Here is a 27,230-nt window from a genome sequence, read left to right as displayed (position 1 = left end):
TAGACAGAAACATGTTCTAGCATGCAAGCGACGCACAGTTTCAAAAATTTGACCCTTGCTGCGCATTCCCAGACATCCTTTGTTGTCTGGTTCAATCCCTCCCCTGCCCTACAGTATTGCATACCTTTCACCTGTTCTTGCGTTCGATTAACCTTGGGGAAACCGGTTCTGATTGGTCAATCGGGTTCTTTCTTTGTTCTGGCGTTCTGACGTCATTTGACCTTGACCGCACATCTCCCAAATTCCTTTCTCGTCTACCCTCAGAGCGGAGTTCAGATACAGAGACCGTATTCTGTCTAAGCATCTTTCATACCATAATAACATACATTATTACATACATTGTACACTAAAGGCCTAACCATTTATTACCGTTGCATATCGCGGGTTCGAGTACCGGGACCGTCCCAAATCGCAATTGGACCTGTACCTACACCCATTACCACCCTTCATAGCGGTTCATAAACCGTAAACTCTTATTTTCAATATTATAAACATTAATATTAACATTTTATACATTACATACTTTGCAGTAATGAATATAAAACCATATGCATAGCGTTTAGTACCTCTAATTACCTTCTATATACATATTTTTCATAAAATAAATAATTATATATTCATAAAAGTTATAAACATGCAAATACATAAATGTAAAGTATTCTAAGTACGTGCAAATTAGTTATAAGTACGTGCAAATTAATTAACACCCGTGCGAATAAATTCTAAATACGTGCAAATAAATTGCGAATATTAAATAGCAATATCCACTAACTAATTCCTCAACTACTCCCCTACTGAGGTGTTGAAACCATGTTGCACTATTTTATCTGCTATTCATAGAACGTTTTTCAGACAGAATATTACAATTAATTTGGTGTTTTTCTAAATAACGGAACATCATGTTTTCTTGTTAACTATAAATATTGAAAACGAGGGAATTTAGAATTCGGTCACACAGAGTATATCCCATGTCGTGTAAGATTCAACAGTCTTACCTACAAAAGACTGCGAGTTGAGCATGTGCAGTTCTAAGATTGGTAAGTTTCGTGATCGCTGCCTGAGACCACAATTCAAACAGCCAAAGCGAAGGTTCTCTCAAGAATATGACGTTATCCTTGGTTGATTTGCAGCGACGTGTCCAGGAATTTGTAAACAAGGTATATGGGTTGTTGTGGCTTCTTCTATTTTTTTAAAAGAACAATCAACTCATATTTTACCTCACAGTTGGGCTACAAAGGGTTTAAGTTTTTCACCTAATATCTCTCTGCCCACTCTATTGCTTCCAATGGGAATAAATTAGTATTGGTGAAGCTACATGGAAAAACACATCTTACGTGTTGTCAACGAGTAATTAGATTTATCAGAAGAAGAGTTTCCATATTATTCCTCTTAAAAATGTCTAAAAGCAATAATTGTAGTAAATAACAAATTCGGTTCTACAAGATATTTGAACCTGCGATCTTCAGACAACTGGTCCAGCTCTTTACTATTTTCCCACTTTATCACTCGATCAAAATAAGATGAAATTTTGTCTTAAGAGTCGTCATTATTCTTGTAAACTTTGTTAACATACCTGCTGTTTCTCACTAGTTTATTTTTAAAAGCTGGGATAGAGTTGAGGTCTTCAACTCAGAACTAGACTTCTGTGGTAACTTATTCTCTCCCGTCTACTCTTATGTGACAAATCTCATGTATTGTAAATGCAAAGTGGCATTGTTACATGTTGCAAATAATTTCTCATACTATCGTTAGTTCCAGATTTGGCTACTGCCACCAAGCATTTACTTTCTGGACATCTAGTGCATCAAATTTGTTAAAATGAAGATTTATTAATAGAAGCAGTGAAGAAGCAACTAATTTTATTTTATAGCCCTTTATAACATACTTTAAGCTTCATTTTTTTAAAAAGAACAAAACAATGGCATCATAACTTCATTGCCTTTTAGTGATAATGTAATTTTAGTAAACTTAGATATTTACACAGAAAAATCAACATACTGAGCCAAATGGGGGCTATAACCTACACCAACCCCACTCCTTGCATACCCCAATGTTCTAGACAACTCTCTTTGGTGTTGCAGGGCTATGGCACAAATATCGGTATCGATGAGTATATTAATAGGTGACTGGCAGAAAATCTCTCGGATGTAGAGACACTATTTGAGCATAATAGCGATAAATATAAGGTAGTGGCGTGCCCAAGATGGTGTTGGGGGGTAATAACACCCCTACCCCTGTCCTGTGGCCTAGGAATTTTTAAAGAGACTGTCAAAAAGGGATTAAAGACGAAAAAGAAGGGCTGGTTTCTAAGAAAGTATATTTAACTTACCCTCTTACCAAAATCCAGAGCACGCCACTGTTCGGAAGTCAAGAGTGATGACTCTTTTTATTTACTCATTCTTGCTTATTTGTCTTTTAATTTATATATGTATTCTTTGGAGTATATTCTAAAATGTGTAACAGGTAGGGTGTAGATATTTTGCATGTAAGTGTTGAAGGGAGTATATATTTCATAACTAAGCACCAGACGAGGACATCATTTCACAAAACGTTAGTGGCCTGTCGGGACTTGCAGGTCCCATTAGTTGTAATTAGTATTATTACAATGTAAGATTATTTTGGTTGTCAATCATGCCAAAGGGAGTCTTACCCATACATATAAGTGTTTCAAACTGCCACTTTGTTCCATAACAAAAAATCAGGCTATAAAGGGTTCAGTTGCAGATCTCGCAATTTTTGAGTCTTCAAAGGATTATATCTGCTAACAGCATCAATATCCAAGTAATGTGCCATATCAGGTGGCTTGTCCAAATGTTGAGTTTCAATGCCCAGTAAACAAATATTTGGGGTACTGTTGCTTAACCAAGATATTAAGAGCCGAAAACAGGAAAAAACTGTATTTTCGACCCCTTTTGTTACCGCATAACAATGGATACCAACAATGCCTAATCAAAACAATTGAATGTATGTAAGGAAACAGTCTTATATTAACAGTATATCAAAATAAAAGTTTGTGGTGTTGTTGCTTTCCAAAGATACAGGACTTCAAACTTACTCATGTTACACTTTTCATGAAAAATGGAGGGTATGACCTTGAACTTCAAAATTTTCTACAGGCGAGGGAAATTTTTTTAAGGGTCTCAAAAATGCACAATATTCATTTCCCATTACCTACTTCAACATACTTCGTATAAAAAAATCACGGTTATGAAAAATTACAACTATCCAAATATCACACTTTTGTTCGAATTTCAAAACAATGTCTCTTAAAGAAACTTTGAATACGTAACACAATTTAGTGTTAACATGTTGCATTAGTATTTTCTAATTTCAAGTCGCTACATGTTGCATATGTGTAAAACATGTATTGTACACGAAAGTTATACATGTCATATGTACCAAATGAATTATACTCTGACTTCTACCCCCTTTTTGCGTGATTTACGAAGATAATAATGTATCTGATACTACTATTAGTAATAATAATAGTATTAGTAATAATAATAATAATAATATTTAATAATAATAATTATTATTAATATTGACACATTCTTCCTGGTATTTGCACCCCCAGACAAAAATTCTGCTGTCTCTCTCTCTCTGTCTCTTTCTCTCTCTCCTCCCTCTCTCTCCTCTCTCTCTCTCTCTCTCTCTCTCTCTCTCTGTCCTTGTGTGTGTGTATTTTATACTCATGTGTCATAACTTATGGAGGAGTTAAATACTTTCCACATTCATAATCTAACTATTAATTGTGCAGAGAGAATTTATAAAATGCATTTTAAAATAAGCACCACAGTAATTATAATATTGATGTTTAAAATTTACCGTAAAAAATGTTTTTTTAATTCTGTTGTGCCAACAGTCAATTGTAAAGAATCTCAAGGAAGAAGAAGATGCTAAGAAGTTGAGATTGCCAAAAACTCTTGAAGAAAAAGTAGTTGAAAGATTTCTACAAGAAGAAATACGGAAATCACGACCTCTGAATGGTTATCCAGGGTAAGTAGCATAATATTAAATTAGCATTCATGTTTCCACAGTTAAAAATATTTAAGTGTACAAATTCAGTAATGTCGAGACCATAAGAGATTTTCTTTGGAAACCTTGAGACATAATCTTAGAAAAAGGTAGTAAGGGATAATAAAAATTCTTGGACATGTTTATACGTGATTGTAAGGTTATGTAATTTTTTTATATTTGTTTTGTTAACAAAGATTTTTAATAGTTCTAATTAACAGATTTAAAAAGGGGGTTTGTATGGTGTACTTCTGCATACTAGCTACGATAGAGGATCTTTTAAACGATAGATATTCCATTCACCTTCTTCTTTATTTGAATGAAAATTAACATGAAATTTCAATTGATTTTTACTCAAATTCAAACACCACATTTCAAGCAGGCGTCATTCTCTCCTTATCAGATTCCTTTGATTGGACGGTCAATATTGTACAGGCAATAAAAATGAGACATGTTGATCCATAAATACTGGAGGCGTTAGCAAAACTTCCTATTGAAAAGTTGCTATTGAAGTTGGCTCATTGCCTCAGAGTTATGCAACACATATAACGCAATGCAGGGAAGTGGGTATTTCAGGATATACGTAGGTGTCCCATTTTTATTGCCGGTGACTGCACATCCCAATATATTTTTATTTTGAGACATAATAGAGAATACTAACTTCCACTGTGCCGTAATGTATCCCTACCATCATAATTAAAATTAGTTCTCTTAAAAAATAGAGGAAGGGCACTCCTTCGCAACATTTATATAGGACTAGAAATGAAGTACAGTTGTCATAAACATTCGGACAACTACTGATTAAAGCATGCACTATAGAAGAAATGGAATGCATAATATTTTATTGGGATGCATCATTTTATTGCAACAAAGAAAACGAACACGGCAGTAGCGGCTGCTGCCCTGTCGCACACTCGCACGTGCATACCCAAATAAATGTGCAATGCAATTAATTTCTATTACATTTATTCATTGATTGCCATTCCTTCAAAACATCAAATGTTCCGGGACCATATCACCTTCCATTTACTTCCCTACGTCAGCGTTTCTATATGAATTTCTCCCGCGTCGGATGAGGTTCTCATGAGCAAAAGTGCAAAGTGAACCAGTCCATGGCACTGTATTCAGCGGCGAGTTGAGAAAGCAGAAAGGCTCTTATGACTTGGATCAGTGAGCTTTCGGACTCGCTTCGCACAAAGAATTGAGATAAAGTATCTACAGGCATGCTTAGATTTCCTCTTCGTCATGTAATGCTGCAATGTTTCAATTCTTTGCCGTGTGACGGAGTCGAGAACAATCCACACATCATTACAAAATTGATTTTTTTTTAGAAAACATAATTTCGATAATATCTCTCTCTCACCTCACGCTGTTCTGAGCATAGCATATACGAGTAAATCGGAACGAGGAAAGGGCAGGAATTGAAGGAGAGGGGAAACAGCTGGTAGCGAAACCGGAGTTGTAAACGAAATGTTGCATTGCAAAAATGAGCTGCCTTTGCTTAGTATAAAGAAAGAGAGAAATAATGTATTTGCAGATAGGTGGGTCTGCGAAGGAGGAAGAATGTTGTAAAACAAGAACTAAGAAAATCTGCTCAAGAAACAGAAGTTTGATGTTTTGTAGTCAACGGCGGAAAAAGAGCAGAGAGAAACCAGTATGTTTTTTGAGAGTGACGAGCGTATTCAACGATGGAAGGCCAGATGCGATCTGTGGAATATATTGATACAGGTGCTGGGAAAATACTTTTAAATTGTCTGCGGTTTGAATTAAACCCATTCATAATGTCGTAGGAATTGGTGTCATTTAAAAGTTCTCACTTGTATTTGGAAGTTCCACAAAAAAAATTAAATAATAAGATATTAATCTTGTATTTTTGTCATAGAACAGTCAATCCAAATGGTTATTCAGTGCACATGAGAATCTGTAACTTTCACTGTATGTCACTGCTTTCAGATATTTTTTGTAAAGGTGCTGGCAAGAACTAGTTGCATTTGATTTGGTTTTCGAAGATCCTCCTGACAATGACTAAATTGAATAAGTACATTGAAAATGGTAATTAACTGAAGCATACGCTGATAAGCTATCTGGAATTAAACTTGGATTTCTGGCGGGACATATTTATATTAAAGAAATATGATTTACATTATTTATATACGGTAATTAGACAAAATAATGACAATCCCTTATATACCGTAGCAGTTTATCGGTATAGCGTTCTGAGTGATTTTGTCAGGTCGTCGAATGCTGAATTTTCTACAGGTCAAGAAAGAGATCAAAAGACATATCTTCTCCCGTGATCGATTAAATATATCACTGGGGTATTTAGAATTTGTATTGAACCTTATATTTTATAAATTCTAATGAAATATAGCTCTGCTATCGTCTCATTATCAATGAAAGATGCGTCTAACTTGGATAGCAATACTATTAGGAGAAACGGGTGAGAATAATTCGGTGGGGGTATCAACACTTTTTCTGAATGCGAGGCTGAGGTACACACCCATAGACCCAGACCAACAGCCGCCACTGGAACACGGTGTTTCAAATTAGGTCCTGGCTCAATTACACCACTGTAAAAAGTAAATTCATGGAAGAATTAAATAAAATGTTGATATGTTTAAAAGCACAATAAACATGTATTTGATGAATTCATTGCAATAATGCTCACGCCGAATAAAGTAGAATATACCGGGCGATTAGAATTAAAGTTCCTCTACTCAGAGCTTAGATTTCAAAATAATCAAAGCTTTGATTCAAATAGAGATTAACCCGTTCAAAGTAACGGATTGCATTGAAACTGTGTATTGATGAAGGAATTGGGAGCATAAAGGTAGAAACATTAATTTGCCTCAAACATCGCTCAGAAGCTCGCAAGTTGAACGCTCATTCACCCCACATTCCACCGGATGCAGAGCCGAGCAACAAGAATTTTCCACTCGGCTCTGCACAGTCAGCAAAGCAACGGCCCTCGCCAGCGGTGAGTGCACCTCCACTGTAAATTTCCATCTGCATCCAGGGATACCCCAGGTGCACAGTGGAGGTGCAAAGTCCACCAACCTATGACTCAAATCCAATGTATAAAACCGCTGGAGACAGTAAATCGATCTCTCACTTCGCTCCAATATCACCACCAAACTGATCGACGAGAAGAGGACGACGGCCTGCTGAGAGATCGCGACACTACGAGGCGGCAACAAGCGAGAAGTCCATAAGCAGTCCGGATTAAGCCAACGGAAGAATCTGCAAGAATAAAACAAGTCGCCGAATTGCCTGCCGTCTCTTATCGTCATCTTCGATCTCTCCAGCGGACACCTGTCACCGTCGCCGACGCCAGAAGCCGAGGGCCAGACCAACAGCAAGGGGTGAGTAGCGTTCAACAACACAGGCTCCCAACAATCCTTCATCAGCCTCCTTAAGGGTGGAGGTGGTTAGCCAAGTCAAACTTAAGACCTATTGTATTTATCTGAGCTACGTCCCGGCGTGACTCAATCCCGTACCTTACCCGACGTCACGCTACATGGTGGAGATAGCCGGCTCCACTCCGTGGAATTGCATAAAATTCTAATTGTTTTACGTCACTCAAAACCCATAATTTAAAATCCCCGCCGCACACAGCAGCAACCCTAGAAGTTCTTCTTTTTCGATAATACACTTCGTATTATAAACTCCCCACTCGTAAATTTTCTCTTCCGCTCACTATCTTTCATTCCTTCTGAATAAGTGCATAAAAATTCCCCCTCCCTAAATTCGCATGAACGAATCCCAAATTATTCTTCAAGAAGAGCTAGACCTTTCTCTTGACCAGATTCTCTCCTTAGCCTCCGCTATTAATTCCCCCGCTCCTTCTTCCCGAATAACCAGATCCAAGGCTCAACATCCCGATTATCCCCAGTTTCTAAGTGGTCTAGAAACACCCAAACGAAAAAAGAAACACCCAGAACCTCAAACCAGTACACCTAAAACTAACACCTCTACCATCAATCCATCCCCGTCAAGAATGTCCGTAAATATACCCCATGGCTTATACCCCGCCCCTTTCACAGGAAAAAACCCTCAAGAAGTTGAGCAGTTTTTTGAAAAGTTCGATAGCATTGCGGGCGCTTTGGCGTGGGAGGAAAATAAAAAACGCGAAATGTTGCCATTGTTCCTCGCCGACATAGCGCTCACATTTCTGAACGATCTCAAGAAGCAGCCAAACTTCAACACCCTCATCTTTCTGCAAATCAAGAAAGAATTAATTTCATTATTTAAAGGCAGTCACTTAGTCAGCATGTATTAGAGACAAAGCAGGAAATTAACCAGCCCATTCATGATTATGTAATTCGTAAGAAAAATCTGGTCCTTCAATTCTTCCCGCAAGCGACGAACCCTCAAATCCTTTCCTATGTTGTGTCGGGACTTCGATCTAAACACATCGCTGCGATAGGAGACAAAGAGTTCACCGACACAAGTTCTCTTATTGCACATTTGCAGAATGAAGAAAGGCAAGACATGCTGATTCAAGCTAGACGCAATGAGGAAAAAAGTGAAGCGATGAAACTGATAGATGCCGCTAAGTACATGCACTCCATTTACGCAACAGCCTCCCCTCAGTTTCCCAGCTGTACGCAACCACAGGTCAGCAACACGCATCCTTTCCCCACACCTCAGCCTGCTTCGTCATTTGTGACGTATTCACCCCCTACCCCCCTCCCGCAGATCTCTCAAGCTCCTTACAACTTTCTTCCGCAGCAATCTTATCAAGCACCACCAGCTCTCCCGACCAACTCATGGCAGGTACAAACCACGCCCACAGCCCCTCCTTCCCTCCCCTCCAGTCAAGCTCCAAACACGCAGTCCGCTAGTTCTACCAGCGCTGCCGTTTCACAGTCTTGTAACGCAATTCTGCCATCTGGCGGTTCAACAGCGAATCAACTAGATACAGTCACAAATCAATTGCAAACCTTGACATTAGAAAATAAAGTTGAAGCGTTGTGTCACACTGTCCAGAACCTGGCGGATCAAATACAATCAAATAACAGTAATCAATTTCAGACCTGGCCTACTTTTTACGACCAGGGGAATGGCAATCGCAGAGGTTCTACTCGCGGCATGAGACGTAATTTCAGATCTCGAGGTGAAAATAATAATTCAGTCGGGGGGCGACAAAATTCACAGTTTTCGCAATGCCAGATTTGTTTCCGTTCAAATCACTCTAGCAGGGACTGTTTTTATAACCCAAACAATTAAAACAAGGGCGATTTAAACTGAAAAACCGTGTGAATCGATGGGACGGATCCACACGCAAGACAAAATTTGACACAGTTCCTATCCTTTGAAAAAACAACCTATTCTTCATTCAAGCTCATGTAAATAACCCCCTCTAGAAATTGTGATTGACAACGCAAGCCAGATTAGTATTTGTCCTCAGCATTTAATTCCTCCCAATGCAAAGAAAATTGAAATGCACAGCATTATTAAAGGCGTCACTGGTAACAGACTTCCTATCTCAGAAATTGTAATACTCCCCCTTCACATAGGAAGATATAGGTACTCCCACCCTTTTAGAGTTGTGCAATCCAAAGAATTACCTCCTCTCCTTGGCAATGACTTCTTGAAGACACAAAATTGTGACATTTCACTTAGTACTAACCTGTTAACTCTTAGACGCTTAGGCCATATTCCGAACTATAACCTTCCCACAAAATCACACACCTACACCATCCCTGATGTATTTTTTTCTAAACTACACCCTACTAGCAACCAACACAGTTTAGTAACAATCCCAGAATATGTAACCCTAAAACCTAGAACCCGAACATATGTTCCAGTTTCCATCACTCCCCCCCTCCCCCACAATATCCTACTCACACCCTCTCAGGAAACACTCCTTACATACAATATCCTCATACCCCATGCTCTTCTTAACACTTCTTCCCCTCTGTTACTAATTCATAACCCCTCAGAGAAACCAGTCACACTCAAATCCAACACCCCACTTGGTCAAGCAACCCCATGTGACATTCTAGTAGACATGACAGACACATCCAACACTGATATGACTACCACTACATACGCATGGACAGAAGACAATACAGACAACACACGACTGAAGGAAAGTCATCAAAAATTTGACCCATCTTGCATCAGTATTAACCCTGACTTATCAGAGGCAGACAAACAAAAAATCATAAAGTTAGTATTTGATTATGCTGATGTTTTAGGTTGGAAAGGCGATAAACTCACCACAACCCCAATTTATGAGTACGACATTGACATTGGCGACAATCAACCTCCCTATATGAGACAATACCCCATCCCTTTGAATCTTAGAGAGCAAATGAAAATTGAGCTTAACAAGCTCTTACAAGATGGCATCATTCGCAGGTCAGAAGGTAGTCCATTCCGACACCCAGTTCTCTTAGTGCGCAAGCGAAACAATTCGTTCCGCGTGGTGTCTGACCTTCGGGCACTGAATAAAATTATTCAGCCCTCTTCTCTCCCAACACCTAACATTGATAACATTTTAGCAGACATGGCAGGCAAGAAATATTACGCAACCCTTAACCTTAAGTCGGCATTTTTTCAGGTAAAATTAACAGAAAGGTCAAAGAAAATGACCTCATTTGCAAATTAGTAATTGTGGAAATTATGAGTTTGAAGTATTGCCAATGGGATTGAAGACAAGTAGTCAGGTCATGAACAATGTAATGACTATGGCTCTATCTGGCATAGATAGTTCCGAGATATCTGCATATACGGATGACATAATTTGCTACACAAACTCAGTTGACGCAATGCTACAAGTTTTACATAAAAGTCTTTGCTAAATTACGTGCAGCCAATTTGAAACTAGGGCCAAATAAATGTAAATTTTGCTTTGAAGAAATTCGAGTCTTAGGCCATCTTGTGTCGCAAAAGGGATTCCAAATTTCTGATCACATCCTGCGTGCAATCAAAGAATTCCCTCCAACCTAAATCTAAGAAGAATTTGAAATCTTTCCTAGGCATATGCAATTTCATCAGACGCTATGTACAAGGGTTTGCGGAACTCGCAGAATGTTTGTTCAAATTACTCAAAAAGAAAGTAAACTTTCATTGGCATGAAGAGCATCAGAAAAGCTTTGAGGCATTAAAAGACAAAATTATTTCCGCACACATTCTTAGACCTTATGACCCAAAGCAGACTTCATGCGTATACATCGACGCGTGATACCAGGGTATGGGCGGTTGTCTTATGCAGAAAGATACTGATGGAATCCTACATCCGATAGCCTTCTGCAGCAGACACTTTACAGACACTGAGAAAAAAGCAGATGTCTTTTCTCTTGAAATTGCAGCTGCCTTTTATGTCCTAAAATCATTCAAATTCTTCTTAACCAACACACCTTTTATAGTTTTCACAGATAACCATGCATTGTCTTACCTTAGAACAACAAAACAGTTGTCCGGGGTCCTTGCTCGAAGATCACTCTTCTTCCAAGAGTTCGACTTTCAAATCCACCATATCCCATCATCACAGAATGGTATTGCTGATGCATTATCGAGGAATCCTGTAGACCCAGCCCCTTCCTTGCCCAACAACACAGCACAAGACACTTCCCTTGACACAGGCGAGGAGGACATACTAAATCAAGTCTTCGTGTTACAATCCGATGACTTTGACATAGGTACGGCACAAAGAGAGGACCCATACTTACAAGCATTAATCAAAATTCATGAAAACCATCCAGATGCTTATCACAAATTAGAGAAAACAGCCTCATTTGTTCTTGACAATGGAATCCTTTATAGGAACACTAAATTTTCACCAGGCTATAGAAGACAGTTATGTATTCCCCAAAGACTAAGAAAAGAAGTGTTTCAATTAATTCACAGTAACAAAATGATGGCCGCACATCAAGGTGCTGCTAAAACATACTCCCATCTCTCTTTACGCTACTATTGACCTAATCTAAAGAAATATGTGTACGCTGCAGTACGCAAATGCACTGAATGTCAAGTAGCAAAAAGAGCTCACGGAGCCGTACAACATACACTGCAAACGAGCCCACCCGCTAGTCATCCCTTTAGCCAAATACATATTGACGTGTGTGGACCACTGACTTCAACCTCTGACACAGGACACAAATATTTTCTATCCGTTGTTGACAATTGTACCAGATTTGCCATAACTACAACCCTCCCCAACCATGATGCCAACTCAATAGCTAACGCCCTTGTCTCACATGTTTTTCTCATTTTTGGTCTTCCAGAGACGATTATGCTTGACAGGAGCTCCCCGAACTGTAGCAAATTAATACAGGAATTATCCAAAATTGCTGGTGTCACATTAAAATTTATTGATACTGCTGCCCACTTCAGAAATGGTGTAGTCGAATCATCTTTTCACTACTTGAAATCCATCATGAAAACTTATGTGGTACAAAAACAAGGTAAATGGCATGAACTTTTGGCTAGCGCGACCCATGCCCACAATGTAAGTACACATCTTGGCATGAACAACTCCCCCTATTTTTTGCTATTTGGACAACACCCTAGGTTAATTGCAGGTGCTGTTCTCCCTACTAATCCCAACACCACTATCCACTCTAATGAACAGAGAATAGAACAACTCCAAGCCGCTCGAGAACTAGCACACAAACATTTAGCAAAGCGATTTGAGCAGCAAAAACAATGTGCCGACAAAAAGACACAACAAACGACCTACTCCCCTGGACAATTAGTGTACATTTTGGACACTACCCTTCATCCCCACGTACCCAAGGCATTTTCCTCCTCCTACAAATTTCAAGGGAAAATAATTTCACAAAACGACGCCAATTCCTATTTGGTGGAATACACCGATGGTCGTGGCAAACTGAAAACTGATGCTATCACGATTCACCGTTTGAAAACAAGGCACCTTGACTCGGACGAGTCTGTCACTTAAATATTCAATTTTTCTATTTTTTCACCGTTGCACAGTCCATTCACACTTTATAAATATTCTTTTCGCACCCACATGTCAATATAATACTTGTATTTTCGCAATTTTTTTTTCGCAACGCGATTTTTTCACCAAGCCGCACACAACAACGAGCACATGTAAAAACGGAAGTTCCGCCATTTTGATTCCCGTAGTACCCTCTTCTTCCTGTTCCCTCCTCCTCTACACTATACACATAAAAGAGTCGGGAATTAACTTACAAAGCAAGTTCGAAGACTAAAATAAACTAAATATAAAGTAATAATAATAAAGAAGTAGAAAGTAAAAACGGCCAATCAGGAACGTTGTCTCTCAACTGACTACTGGTTGAGTACGTGAATTTTCCACTCGCTAGCGACAACGCGATTTTTTCTCTCTGCAGCAAGCAGATTGTAAAAAAAAAAAAAACTCGCACAAGTATCTGCGCACGCGCGACCTACCCGTAGACGAATCTCGCACAGCTGACGATGTAGCAATCGCCTCGGCTCGAGCAAATACATCGCGGAGCGCAAAACGTAAACAAATGGTAATAAAATACAAACAAATAAAAATGTAGAAGTTTATATTATAAACTATTCAGTCTCGGGAATCTCTTGCATTACAATTTGTTATTCCTTCTCTTTTCTAATTTTTCATTAGTGATCTTTTACCACTTTATTTGAGTAGCTTACTCGGAAAACAATTTTTTTTTCACCACAAATCTCATGCTTAATACATGCTATTTTTTTTATGCAAACTCAGTTTTAAAATTGTATCTTTGTCCCTTTCAGGGTTCACTAACGACAATGGCAGTACTGTTACTACTTTCCTTTTCTTCCCTCATTTTTTCGGTCACCATGGCGACTGAACATGTGAAAATCATCTCGGGAATTTATCTGAAAGAATTACCGGGAACCATCCCTTATCATTATACCATCCCCATCTACTATAATGTGAAATTAGAAATGCCTAAACCCCAGCACTTCCCATTAACGCTACATAATGCCATGTGCAACAAAGGTGAAGAAGATTCCAACCAATGTAAACTTGCGGTCCAACTCCAAAATTTTCATTCACACCTTTTTTTCACACCTTTCCCTCTTCACAAGACCCACTCCCAACACTTCCGTAGTTAGACAAAAACGTGCACTCCTTGGCTTTATAAGTAGCATTGCTAACTATTGCTGTGATTTTGCCACTACTAAACAACTAGAACCCTTATTCCAAAATGCTCATGAAGTAAAACAAACGATATCTAACATTAAATTACAACTGCAAGCTAATCATATTTTCTATCAAAATTTAACTGGTGAAATTCACTCTTTCCAACATCAGATTGAGGATGTTTTTACTGAATATGCTAACCACTCTGATAGTTTGGCTCGAAATCAGGAAGCATTAATTAATAAACTCAAAAATTTAACAATCAAAGATGCGCATCAAGCACAGGCATATCTCATCGAATTTATGACCCTAACCTTGCAGCTTAGCCAAATTTTCACGCTTTTTGAATATGAGAATACCATTAACAATTGTAAACATCATTTTCTCTCTGAACATGTAGTATCTAAAACAACAATGCACCGAGACTTGAAAAAGATTCAAAAAAATATTCTTCCTACTGGATTTGATATAGCGATTCCTCTCACCCTTATTGACATGTATTATCAGATACCACTGTCCCAATGCAGAATTTCTGCTGATGCTGTCAATATTGAGTTGAAGGTGCCTATCACTTCCACTCAGAAGAAATATAAACTTTATTTAGCAATCCCTGTCCCCTTTTCATATCAAAATTTAACATGCGTAGTGTCACATAATCCATCGTATATCGCCATTGATGATTCTCATAATGTTGTCACTATTAGTGGTACAGACCTTGAAAATTGTCAGGTCCATACACAGAAATTGTGCCTTCTGCCTTCTCACACAGGAAGACACGATGGGCTCAATTTCTGTTTTTCCAAATTGATTCAAGCAACAACCGTGGCTGATACGATGAATGGGTGTACCTACACATGTCACGAATCCCACCTCACTGATGTGGTCAAATTAGATTTAAATGTTTATGCAATAATTAATCCTCCTCCTCTCCTGCTTCTTTGTATTTGCATTACTTACATGTACTTACGTCTAAAACGTCACACTTCTTGCTGTTCATGTTGTCACCGGCGAACCCCATCTCCTCCTAAGACATGTTCCGTCCCTATTATTAGTCCTCCTATTTCCTTAGCTGCTATATCTCAACGTCCCGCACATTCCCCACCACCCCCTCCCCCTCTTCGTCAAATTACAACTCCCACTCGCTTAGCTCCTCCTCTTCCCACACATATCACCTTCGATGATGGCTTCTGTCTACCCACCCCTGTCATTTCCCTTATGTCACCTTCGACTCCAACCTTTACTCTTCCGCACTTATGCGAACACCTTTTATTATAACTTCTCCTTCCCTACGCTTGTCGGCTCCCCCTTGCACAACGTCACCATCTGGCCATACTACACTCACGGCGTTTCTCAAGCATCTCTTCGGCAGTTCCGCATGCAGCCAGTCACCCAGCAGTCGGTCAGCGAGGAATCATCATGGCGCAGCAGTCATCCTGGAGCAGCTGTACAAGCAGCCAAACAGCCAGCCAGCCAGCAGCCATCTATTGCAGACATCATGCAGCCAGCCAGCCAGCAGCCATCTATTGCGGACATCATGCAGCCAGCAAGCCAGGAGACCTCCTATTGCAGCAGACACCATGCAGCCAGCCAACCAGCAGACATCTATTGCAGACATCATGCAGCCAGCCTGCCAGCAGACATTCTATTGCAGACATCATCATGCAGACACCATGCAGCCAGCCAACCAGCAAGCATCTATTGCAGACATCATGCAGCCAGCCAGCCAGCAGACATTCTATTGCAGACATCATCATGCAGACACCATGCAGCCAACCAAACAACAAACATCTATTGCAGACATCATGCAGCCAGCCAACCAGCAGGCATCTATTGCAGACATCATGCAGCCAGCCAACCAACAAACATCTATTGCAGACACCATGCAGCCAGCCAACCAGCAGGCATCTATTGCAGACATCATGCAGCCAGCCAGACACCATGCCGCCATCCTGCAGCAAGCACATAAACATGTAGCCAGCAGACCACATACAGCCTGCAGCTCAGCATACCACCAGCGGTCAGCATTCCAGCTGAACATGCAGCCAGACCAGTGCAGTACCAGCTATACCGACAGCTCCAAAATTTTTATTTTTTATTTTTACTTACACATTATTATATACAGGGTTTTATTTTTCTTTACTCAATGTACCTTCAAATTTTTATTTCAAAATATACTCTCCATAACCATCTCTACTCTGCCTGGTAACCACTCACAGTGGATACATCTTGGCCAGGGGAATGATGAAGGAATTGGGAGCATAAAGGTAGAAACATTAATTTGCCTCAAACATCGCTCAGAAGCTCGCAAGTTGAACGCTCATTCACCCCACATTCCACCGGATGCAGAGCCGAGCAACAAGAATTTTCCACTCGGCTCTGCACAGTCAGCAAAGCAACGGCCCTCGCCAGCGGTGAGTGCACCTCCACTGTAAATTTCCATCTGCATCCAGGGATACCCCAGGTGCACAGTGGAGGTGCAAAGTCCACCAACCTATGACTCAAATCCAATGTATAAAACCGCTGGAGACAGTAAATCGATCTCTCACTTCGCTCCAATATCACCACCAAACTGATCGACGAGAAGAGGACGACGGCCTGCTGAGAGATCGCGACACTACGAGGCGGCAACAAGCGAGAAGTCCATAAGCAGTCCGGATTAAGCCAACGGAAGAATCTGCAAGAATAAAACAAGTCGCCGAATTGCCTGCCGTCTCTTATCGTCATCTTCGATCTCTCCAGCGGACACCTGTCACCGTCGCCGACGCCAGAAGCCGAGGGCCAGACCAACAGCAAGGGGTGAGTAGCGTTCAACAACACAGGCTCCCAACAATCCTTCATCAGCCTCCTTAAGGGTAGAGGTGGTTAGCCAAGTCAAACTTAAGACCTATTGTATTTATCTGAGCTACGTCCCGGCGTGACTCAATCCCGTACCTTACCCGACGTCACGCTACAGTATATACAGGGTGTTTCGTAAGTTCGTTTACAACGCTTGAGAGGTGATTGTACGAGTGAAAATAAGGTGGAAAGCTCATGTTACGAAATTCCGGAAACGGCTTTGTTGCCGAGTTACTGACTTTTGAAAACGTGGGAAAATGATTTTCCGAAGTGAATAATGGCAAAACGGGTGGAGAGAAGTCGTCGGTGTTGGGCGGTCCACTAAGAAATTGGGTACGCTCTTGTCAAGAAATGTTATGCAATGTCGGCGCAAGGGATTCCCCAAAGAACGCGAACGAAGATGTTGACGGGAGTGAGGTGGGTATGCGTTCTGCGTGAGCTAGTATCGATGAAAATTGGCATGTGTTGAATGGCACTAAAAACAAAGAAAATTTCCTGAGCAAAGGGCACCATGACGTAAACGAAAAAAATAAACTGTCAAAGGTTGCATACCCTGAAGGGCAAACAGTATGCTTAATGGAGATGTGAAGGGAACCTCATCACAGACGGTTTTCAAAGTGTCCACCTTGTACTTCCAAGTAGAGGCGAATCAAAGATTGTCTAGTGCGACCCAACAACCCCGGTGATTCTGCTATCGATGCTGCAGCTACATTGATGCGGGCAACGAGTTCCTCGGCTGACACGACAGGTGTTTCGTAAACGAGGCGTTTCATCTCTCCCAGAGGAAGAAATCCAGGGGCGTAATATCAGGCGATCGAGGTGGCCATGGCACAGGCCCTCCCCTGCCAATGCACTGGTTGTGGAATACGGTATTGAGGAAATGGCGCACATTCCGATCGAAATGTGGGGGTGCACCGTCATGTTGAAACCACAGCCTTTGGCCTAGTGCCAAGGGCACGTCCTCTAGTAGTTCAGGCAAAACCTCACTTAGAAATGCTTGATAAGTGGGCCCACATAGGCGAACAGGGAGAATGTACGGTCCAATCAAATGGTCATGCAGTATCCCGCACTACACATTCACTGCAAATCTGTGCTGATGATGTGCCACTAGCAGTGCATGTGGATTTTCATGTTCCCACACATGCCTGTTTTTACTATTGAACACACCAGTTTTCGTGAAGATAACCTCACCAGTCCATAGTACCGTATTCTGAAAATTGGGGAAAGTTTCAATTTGATGAACACACCATTGGCAAAAGTCCTCACGTGGGTCAAAGTCCCGAGGTAAAAGATCTTGCACTTTCTTCAATTTGTACGGGTGCATCCCCTCTTCTGCCAGGACTCGCCACACATTCACATGGGAGGTGTTTCGTTCGTGGGCTAGTGCGTGCGTACTGGTTCCTGGATGATCCATCACTGCAGTTAGCACATCTTCCACAAACCGTCGTGTTCGCACACTTCGCGGTCGTCCAACTTCTCGACGAGGTGGCAACACTGATTCTGTTTCCCGAAGTCGAGTGTCTACAGTTTCAAATAAGGTGTGCGATGGTAACACCTTATTTGGAAAACGTGCCCCATACAGACGCCTTGCAGCACGGTTATTACCTCCAGCCTCCCCATGTCCGCCAGCTCTTGGGACGTGTATGCAGCGATCCTTTACACCGGGCTACAAGTGTTTATGGCCGTTAACACTAGTACACTTCACAGAACACGATGGGCTGTGGCTAAGAATTAACAAGTAACACTGCTAGGTCAAATGTTTGCCCAACACTACTGTCCAAGAACGTCACGTCTTTCCATTCAACCGTGAATGTTTAACAACCTGCTGCTGGCACAGCACCTAAAGCACGAATGGCACAGACACGTGCGCTCCTTCATGAGGAAACCTATACTGTTGACGCCCCTAGCGGGAAATGTGGTACTTAACGTCAGATCACACAGACACCCATCTGCCCTTCAGGGTATGCAACCTATGACAGTTCATTTTTTTCGTTTACGTCATGATGCCCTTCGCTCAGGAAATGTTCTTTGTTTTTTGGTGCCATTCAACACATGCCAATTTTCGTCGATACCAGCTCACGCAGAACGCATACACACCCTACTCCCGTCAACATCTTCGTTCGCGTCCTTTGGGGAATCCCTTGCGCCGACATTGCACAACATTGCCGCGTGATTCTTTGACAAGAGCGTACCCAATTTCTTAGTGGACCGCCCAACATCGACGACTTCTCTCCACCCGTTTTGCCATTATTAACTTCGGAAAATCATTTTCAAACGTTTTCAAACGTCAATAACTCGGCAACAAAGCCGTTTCCGGAATTTCGTTACATGAACTTTCCACCTTATTTTCACTCGTACAATCGCCTCCCAAGCGTTGTAAACGAACTTAGGAAACACCCTGTAGAGGCTATACAGACTATGGAGAAACGAATGCCACCAGGTGAAAATGTGACGCTCAATTACGCCGTGTGGATTCAGATATTCCCCTTTTGGTTGAGAAGCTGACATGGCAAAGTCTGTCATATGTTCCGTTGCGAGTGCAGGTTACGCTCAACTCCTTGCACAAAATGTGGTTCGTGCCCCGAAGAACGATAACTTTTAAAGACTCCTTTCTTCATGCAAGCTGGAGCATCCCCTGATGTTCGTGCAAACTTTGCCGCTGAACGAGTTATCTCCAGAGGTTTTCCAGACACTTGGCCACTATGTTGTCCAGAGCTAAACTCATTCAATCTTTGTCTCTAGGGATTTCTAAAAGACCGTGTGTATCAAGAAGTGTACGAATTTTACCAGAGCAGAAAACCAGCATAGCATGATATGTCACTACCGTTCCCAAGGAAACGCTTAGTGCAATCATTGATCATGTTGTCTGCGCTTCCAAAGAGTCTTTCACGCTGACGGAGCGCATGTTGAACATCAACTGAAAATAAATTGATGGTTTTATTTTACTTCGCTTTTCTGCCACTTTGGATAATCACGTAGATGAGGATGAGTGATTACATGATGAAATGGATGAGACAGTCACAAAGAACACCCATGTCCAGGCCGGGATTCGAATCCTGGACCTATGGCGTCGTAGTGCCCAATGCTAACTACTCCACCACAAAGGCCGGTTACTGAGAATAAAGTTTTCCACATCCGACTTCAGACTGTTGTTATTTCAGCGCCACATTCCCAAGGGTGGCAAAGGCTTGAATAATATTTCCTCGGCCATACTCTTCCCCAGGATATACATAGCCTCTATGCTAAGTTTCACGCAATCCGATGATTCGAATGAGATACACAGAGCACTGAGTAGAGGAACTTTAATTATTACTAGCCGGTACAATATTAGCAGACAGAAGCAAGTTTATGAATGAATAAGTAACGTCAAGTCGCAGGTATGTAAATATTTCTTCGTCAAGATGGCACCTGATTTCAGATGTGTAAACTTGCTGTGCGTGTCCATGGAAATTTTTTCTGAATGTTTTCTAAGTGTTTTCTCAGGTGTTACTATTTATTTTTATTTGCAGGGAACTTAGACATTTTCAAAAAGCATTTCAAGAAATATACATGATCCTTTCTTAGTCTGAAAATAGATGAATATTTACTATTATGCAAATATGTTATTGTTGTGTTAGATCAGATTAATGTTTCAAATCTCTTTTTTGCTTCTCCAGTTTGGGCGAAAGCTTCAGAAACCTGTGTGAGATGATATATTACCAAGAACACACTTCATAATTAATTTATATGTGATAGCAGTTAACAGGACAGCATTTCAAAAGGTACTCAAAAATTGGTTGTCAAATCAGAAAATTTGATAAGAGATGTAGATTTATTTCTTATAAACTGAATATGGATATACAAGTGTCAAACAATATTGAATCAACTTTTAATAATTGACTATGCATATTATTCATAATAATAACAACAATAAATATAGAGGTTTATTTACAATATTGGCTAATAAGTTTATAAATGAAAGTACACATCCACAGTAGTATTTATATTTCCTGAATTAAGCCAAAGGGGATTTTGAGAAAGAAAGTACAGGCAAGGGCTCCATGCCTGATTAAATAGTTTCTATCAATTAACTCATCAAAGTCTAATGTTGTATAAACGCACAATTTTTGCATAATTTTTTCCCATGTATTCGGATTACTTAACATAACTGTTTTGCTGATAAGTATGATATGAAATCTCATTTTTCATTAATATGTTTTGATTTTCTGTTAGGTTTAGCCTTTGATAACAGAAATTTATAAATTTACCACATTTTTGGCAATTTGAAACATAATATTTTATTTTATAAATAAATGTGTATAGTACCATATTGCCTTGAGAAAATGAATCTTATCTTTTTTATAAACTTATTTGCATCGCATTCATATCAGGAAATCACGAAATGCATTCAGTTGGACAACATTTTCAAGATTATGTTCATCCACAAGATGGACGTTTCATTTTCTTTGTGTTGGCTTTTTGTGGAGATATTACCTCTGCCTTATGCTATGGTCTTGCACAACAGCATGTATTTTGTGTGTTTTGTTTTTTGATAAGTTGGTGCATTAAACTTTATCCAGTAGCCAGGAAGTTGAAGGATGTTATAACTTGTTTTGGCTCAACTTTACTTCGGGCCCCCAACTAAAATCAGGATGGGTATAAAAAAAGATGAAAAAATATGGAACTGCCTAATAAGTAAAATAAATTGTGGCCAGCATTTTCTTGCTGATACAAGATTTTCTTGCTCATAACACAACATGCATTTGCGTGGTGTGGTGGTTACTTATTACTGTGTGAAGTTTTAGGTTTGACTCCTAGATAACACATAGATATCGGATTGTGATAGTTCTGATAACATCGTTGTCTGTCAGTGTAATCGTCACCATGGTGTGTATGCTCTTCACACTAACGAGATACACATTTATGAGAGGTTCAGAGAGCTCAAGAGACACTTATGCAATAGGTGCCTTAAAGCAAAATTTCCTACTATCTCTATGGTGAACAACGACACTCGACAATTACATTGTGTTATCCAGATAGCGACCCCAGAACTCTTGGATTTAGTACCATATTTTCACATTGCATGTATGTTGTCACAAGAACCTCTTGTCATTTGTTTTATGAGATCTTGTGAATTGTATCATTAATGAAATGTTTACATTCCACAGATTATGTATTTAAACAATAGAATTTGCCAATTGTGAGTTATATGAAGTTTTCAGAGAAAGTAGGGTATAATCATATTCATAAGTATTCAGGCCACAAAGAAGATAAAATGATGATATTGACGATGAATTTTATAATGAATTGGTACAGGTTTTTGATAACTTTTTTAATATGACATGAAAATTCTAATACGCACAGCTTGGTGAAACGAAAATATTTAATGATATCATTCGCAAAATCAGTATCTACTAACTCTGACGAACCTCGTGAAAATTCATATTTACAAAAAAATAAATACTGACGTTACAGTTTCATGCATGTAAATTAAGTTAAACTTATGTCATTAATATGACAAGACTTCAGCGTGAAGCTGCCTTTGATAATACAGGGTGGACCAAAAGTTACGAAGGGGTTATAACTGTGAATAAATTTTTTATTGATCATTACTTTCCGATGAGATTTCACAGACTTGAAGACCAAGGATGGGAGATTGTTTACACTTATGTGTTGAATATAATTTCAGGTAGGTGTCCGCCATTATGGGCCTCACAGATACGGGCCCTGTGTAGCACATGATTTAAGTGTACAATTCGGGATAACTTGGTTCAACACGTGATAACTTGGGTCACAGCACACACGGCACGTGCCTCAATTGGGCTTCTGAGGACCATTGTCGGCCATCGCATCTTCTCGAGAAACACTGACATCAACTGGCCCTCCCGTTCGATTGACCTCACTCCGCTTGATTATTTTCTTTGGGGCTTTCTGAAGGACAAAGTGTATGTGAACAAACCACAAACATTACAACAGCTCAAGGGCAATATTCGTGCAGAAATACGGGCACTCGGACCAGAAGTGTTGACCCCTGTCATGAATCATGTGCTACACAGAGCCCGTATCTGTTAGACCCATAATGGCGGACACCTACCTGAGATTTTATTCCACACATAAGTGTAAACAATCTCCCATCCTTGGTCTTCAAGTCTGTGAATTCTCATTGGAAACTAATGATCAATAAAAAAGTTATTCACAGTTATAACCTATTCGTGACTTTTGCCCCACCCTAGAATAGCATATTTTAACAATTACATACAACAGAGTTTTACAACATGCAAGGTAACATTTAAAATTAACTACTAAATTTCCAAGTGATACATTTAATAATTATGCACCAAACATTTTGTCTTCAGACATTTATAGAAATTACTGATAAAATTTTAAAATAATCCAAAAATAATTTAATTCATAACTTTATTCTCTTTCAGATTATCACCCATCAGCTGATGACTGAGAGTCAGTGCCTTCATCTGTATCATCTTCAGTGTATAACTGAACGGGAGCAATATTTTGAATTTTATATTGTAGTTTCACAGTTAAACGATATTATCCTGGCAGCGGACAACTTGTCATTGCATAGTGTCACATTAGTCAGTGTAGATTGCCACGTACTTCACTAAATAGCATGAAAATTTCTTGGACAACATGACTCCATGACTCCATTCTGCATCAATATCTCAGGAATTCAGGCACATGACAGAAGAATTAACCAGATATTGTAGTAAACACTCTTTGATTAATCAAGTGGAATTGAGAATTGCGTTTGCAAAAATGCTGGACATATCGTCACCATAGTTGCATATATTGTGATTTTTTTTTGTATTTAATAAAACAAAAAATAAAGATTTAAATTAACTTGAATGGGATTTTTTTAAAAAACTTATTGCCTAAAATAAATTTGTCTTTCGTACTGTTCATGTCATTTGATAAATATAGTTTTTATTTTTATTTTTTGAAGTCATTATAATATGATATGTAAGGATTTAACAAAATTAAAGCACGTATATAAGAAAATACTCCAATAATTTGCAAGAAATTTACACAGATATAATATCCGGCCACTAATAAACTTATTATAATTTTTGGGAGAGGTGATATTTTAATTACGTTGGAAAAAATGTCATTTGACACAAAGAAAGTATAGCCTTTCCCATGGTGTTGCCTTACAATCAAGGGTCTCGGGTTCGACATCCGGAGGCATATAGTGGTTCGGATCCCACATTAAATTGTAGTTCCAGTCATAATTAGCCTTTCTGTGCATAAAGTGGGCTTAATACCAATTCAACGACATCAACAACGACAAAGAAAATATAATAAACAAGCATAATTTTACATAAGATAAGATCTCCGATGTACCTAGTGCCTGCAGGAATTACAGATTGCAAATTCTAAATTAAGTGTAGTTATCGTGGTTATTCAATTGCGCACAATATTGGAAAGTGTTTACTATAGCTTGAAGTACGTCATAAACTACGAAGATTTTCATTTTTTAATCTATGAAAATGAAGCTTAGATTAATGTAAGAGGAATTTGAAGCACTCGCAAGACTAAGAGAACCATATTTCTGCACACCATCTTGAAATAGGTTGACCTTAACCTCAAACAGAATAAGATCCTATTTTAATAATAAGATACAATAAACTCAGTGTTCACAGAAAAGTAAAGTATCCAATAGAAAGAGTTGCAGTTCAAAAACCGCTAAAAATGTCATTCAAATTCTTCAAGATCTTCTTGCCTCTTCTGTGGGGTGTCCGACACCTCTCCCTCTTTAGAGGTGAACTAATTCCTCATATCGTCCTTAGTTGATATTTAACAATATTATTTTCTTAGCCTGGAGGAAATTGCATAAATGTATTAACAGAACCCAAGAGAACAAACGCAATTATTTAATACAATCACAGTAGATTACATAAATGTTTCAGTAATGTTTATTTCAAAGTGTGCACATACTCATACCGAAAATATAGATTTGCACTTGCAATCGAGTTGAAAATTTGCACACTCTCCACACAGGAGAGGTTGAAATAGTTGACATTTTTGCTCTCTAGCAATGAAATAGTTTTTGCTTCGGAGAAGTTTTAAAAATAGGAGCATGAAATGTGACAGATGATATGAGAGGTCCAGAGCATAAGTGTTGTAACTCCATTCGAGACAGTTTTGAGAAAAAGGTACAGTTAGATAGCTTAGTATATTATGTTTTGCTGTTGGAGCACAAACATATTGGTGTCCCTATGGTCGAAAATTTGAAACTTTGGTGATACTTGCTTCTAACACTGAAATGTTGATACTTCACACTTTTAAGTTACACGTGAAACCCAATTTTCATGAAATGTGAGGCTACGCCACATGTACTCTGAACCCCTCATATTTTGAAATCATCCTCATTGCCGCGAGTAATCTAAAATACAGAAAAGTAAAGTTAGTAGTTCAAATATCTTCAACTGTCTAAATTAATACATAGTCGTTACGTACGCACAACAATTTAAATAATCTTTTGTGTAAACGAATAAAGGCAAGAAACAATGATCTCGTTTTGATAGATTGCACAAAACAATAGTAAAAATACATCATAATATCCTCTTAGTAAGCTAAAAGTAACATTACAACACTCAACAAAACTCCAAGTAACTTCTAATTTCTAATCTCTATTCTCATCGATTCTACTTTCAATAGGATATCCAATTGATTGTTGATCTCCAATGGTTAACGGACAAAGTTGACGATTTGCCATTGGATGTGTTTACATTAAAAATTCATGTTAGGAAGAAGGACTTCAGAATAAAGATAGTACTGGAATTGGATAACGGATAGCATTCATCTGATAGCATATTTTTATGGATGTAAACAGTCATTCATCCTGGCTAACCGAAGCACCTCCCTTGCACGTATAAATGGACAATGGACATTTATATTATTATTATTTGCAATTTTAAAAATTACAACACTGAAAAATTATCCCTACCCTTTCTCGCGATCCTGTAAGTTCAATTTAAGGCTAAAACGAGACTTCCAAAATTGTGAGGCCCCAAAATATCATGTTCACAAAATATTATCTGCCATTTTCATACGTCACCGATATTATTATTATTATTAGTTGATATGAGTAACACCTGATTTTTAGCGTTCAGTTTAATATGAAGCCTACGGAGAGACAACGTGAACTGCATTTTCACGATCTGTACATATTTTAATAATGAAATAACGGAAGAAGGAAAAATAGTGGAAGTAAATGCTCTGTTTGTAATGATCATTCTTCTATTAAATATCCCGATTGCCTATGTGAAAGACATATGAAACGGGTTTTACACGCATGGGTGTACTCATCAAATTATGTGAAAAATATTGCTTAAAAATTCGTTAGTGATAACTACTCGTATTTAAATAGTATTTAGAAACTTGTATGTATCGAAATTTACTGTAAAGCATAATGTCTATACCAATAAGATAAATGTTGAATAATAAACGTCCAAATTTCCATTTCCGTTACGATACAGCGTTATTCGGTGGAATGCTTCAATTGATGAATGGACACTCACACACATCCATGTCCAGGTCGGGACTCGAAACCGGGATGGCTGGCGTCTTAGCGCGATGTGCTAACCACTCAGTTACGGGGGCCGGTCAAAGAAAGGAGAGATGTGATCATTACTTTCATTCGAGAAATGATGTTCTATCTTCTATTATTCCATTGTTACTTCAAAAGAATAAATGTAATAATTTATAAAAATTGATAAATGAAGAATTTTCGTAAAAGCTTGAGTAAAATCGAAGAAATTTCAGACGAAGAGAGAAATCATATGTGTATGATGAACAATATAAGTTAACCCAATTAATGATGACGTCAACCTAGGAATCAATGTTCTGGAATCCTAACCAGCCGAAGAATACGTGGATTCACATTTAGGAAAGAATTCAAGTGTTTAGAGTGCTTGGAAGACTGGGAAAATGCAACATCCAGAATAGACTGTTAGAAGTGCATGCAAGAAACATGCACGTGTATGGTGACAGGGTGTAATATTTGTAAGAGAAGGGGATAATAAAGAACTATGAACAAGGCTGAGAGGAATATGAATATGTCTACTTAGGAAACGTTTTTTATCTAGAAAAACTAATTTGTTGGCAAATTTTTACTTTTTCTCTTCTTATATGTCATGTAATGAATTTGAAATACTTTGCTTTTTATTCAACAAAAGATTTATTTTTATAATGTACATGCTTCAAACAATCAAACTATATTATAAAATATATCGGCTAACTTTAAACAATATTTATCACATGGGACACCTCAATTTTAAGATCTTATTTGATT

General features: G+C 39.0%; 1 protein-coding gene across 2 annotated transcripts in view; it reads left to right on the top strand.

Annotated features, from left to right (window-relative positions):
- Positions 1-23,628, top strand: part of LOC145984446 (uncharacterized) — a 183,581-nt gene extending 159,953 nt beyond the window's left edge. For both annotated transcript variants that reach the window (XM_083118108.1, XM_083118107.1), the window contains 3 exons: positions 3,863-3,996; positions 20,596-20,700; positions 23,350-23,628. In XM_083118108.1, coding sequence (XP_082974234.1) covers positions 3,863-3,996; positions 20,596-20,656 — 195 coding nt within the window. In that variant the 3' untranslated portion in view covers positions 20,657-20,700; positions 23,350-23,628. The remainder of the gene's footprint in view (positions 1-3,862; positions 3,997-20,595; positions 20,701-23,349) is intronic.
- The last annotated feature ends 3,602 nt before the right edge of the window (positions 23,629-27,230 follow it).

This window comes from Lepisma saccharinum, chromosome 2 (genome assembly GCF_977018435.1).
Source record: "Lepisma saccharinum chromosome 2, izLepSacc3.1, whole genome shotgun sequence".
NCBI lineage: Eukaryota > Metazoa > Arthropoda > Insecta > Zygentoma > Lepismatidae > Lepisma > Lepisma saccharinum.
Note: the sequence above shows the minus strand (reverse complement) of the source record. Positions and strands in the feature narration are given on the sequence as shown.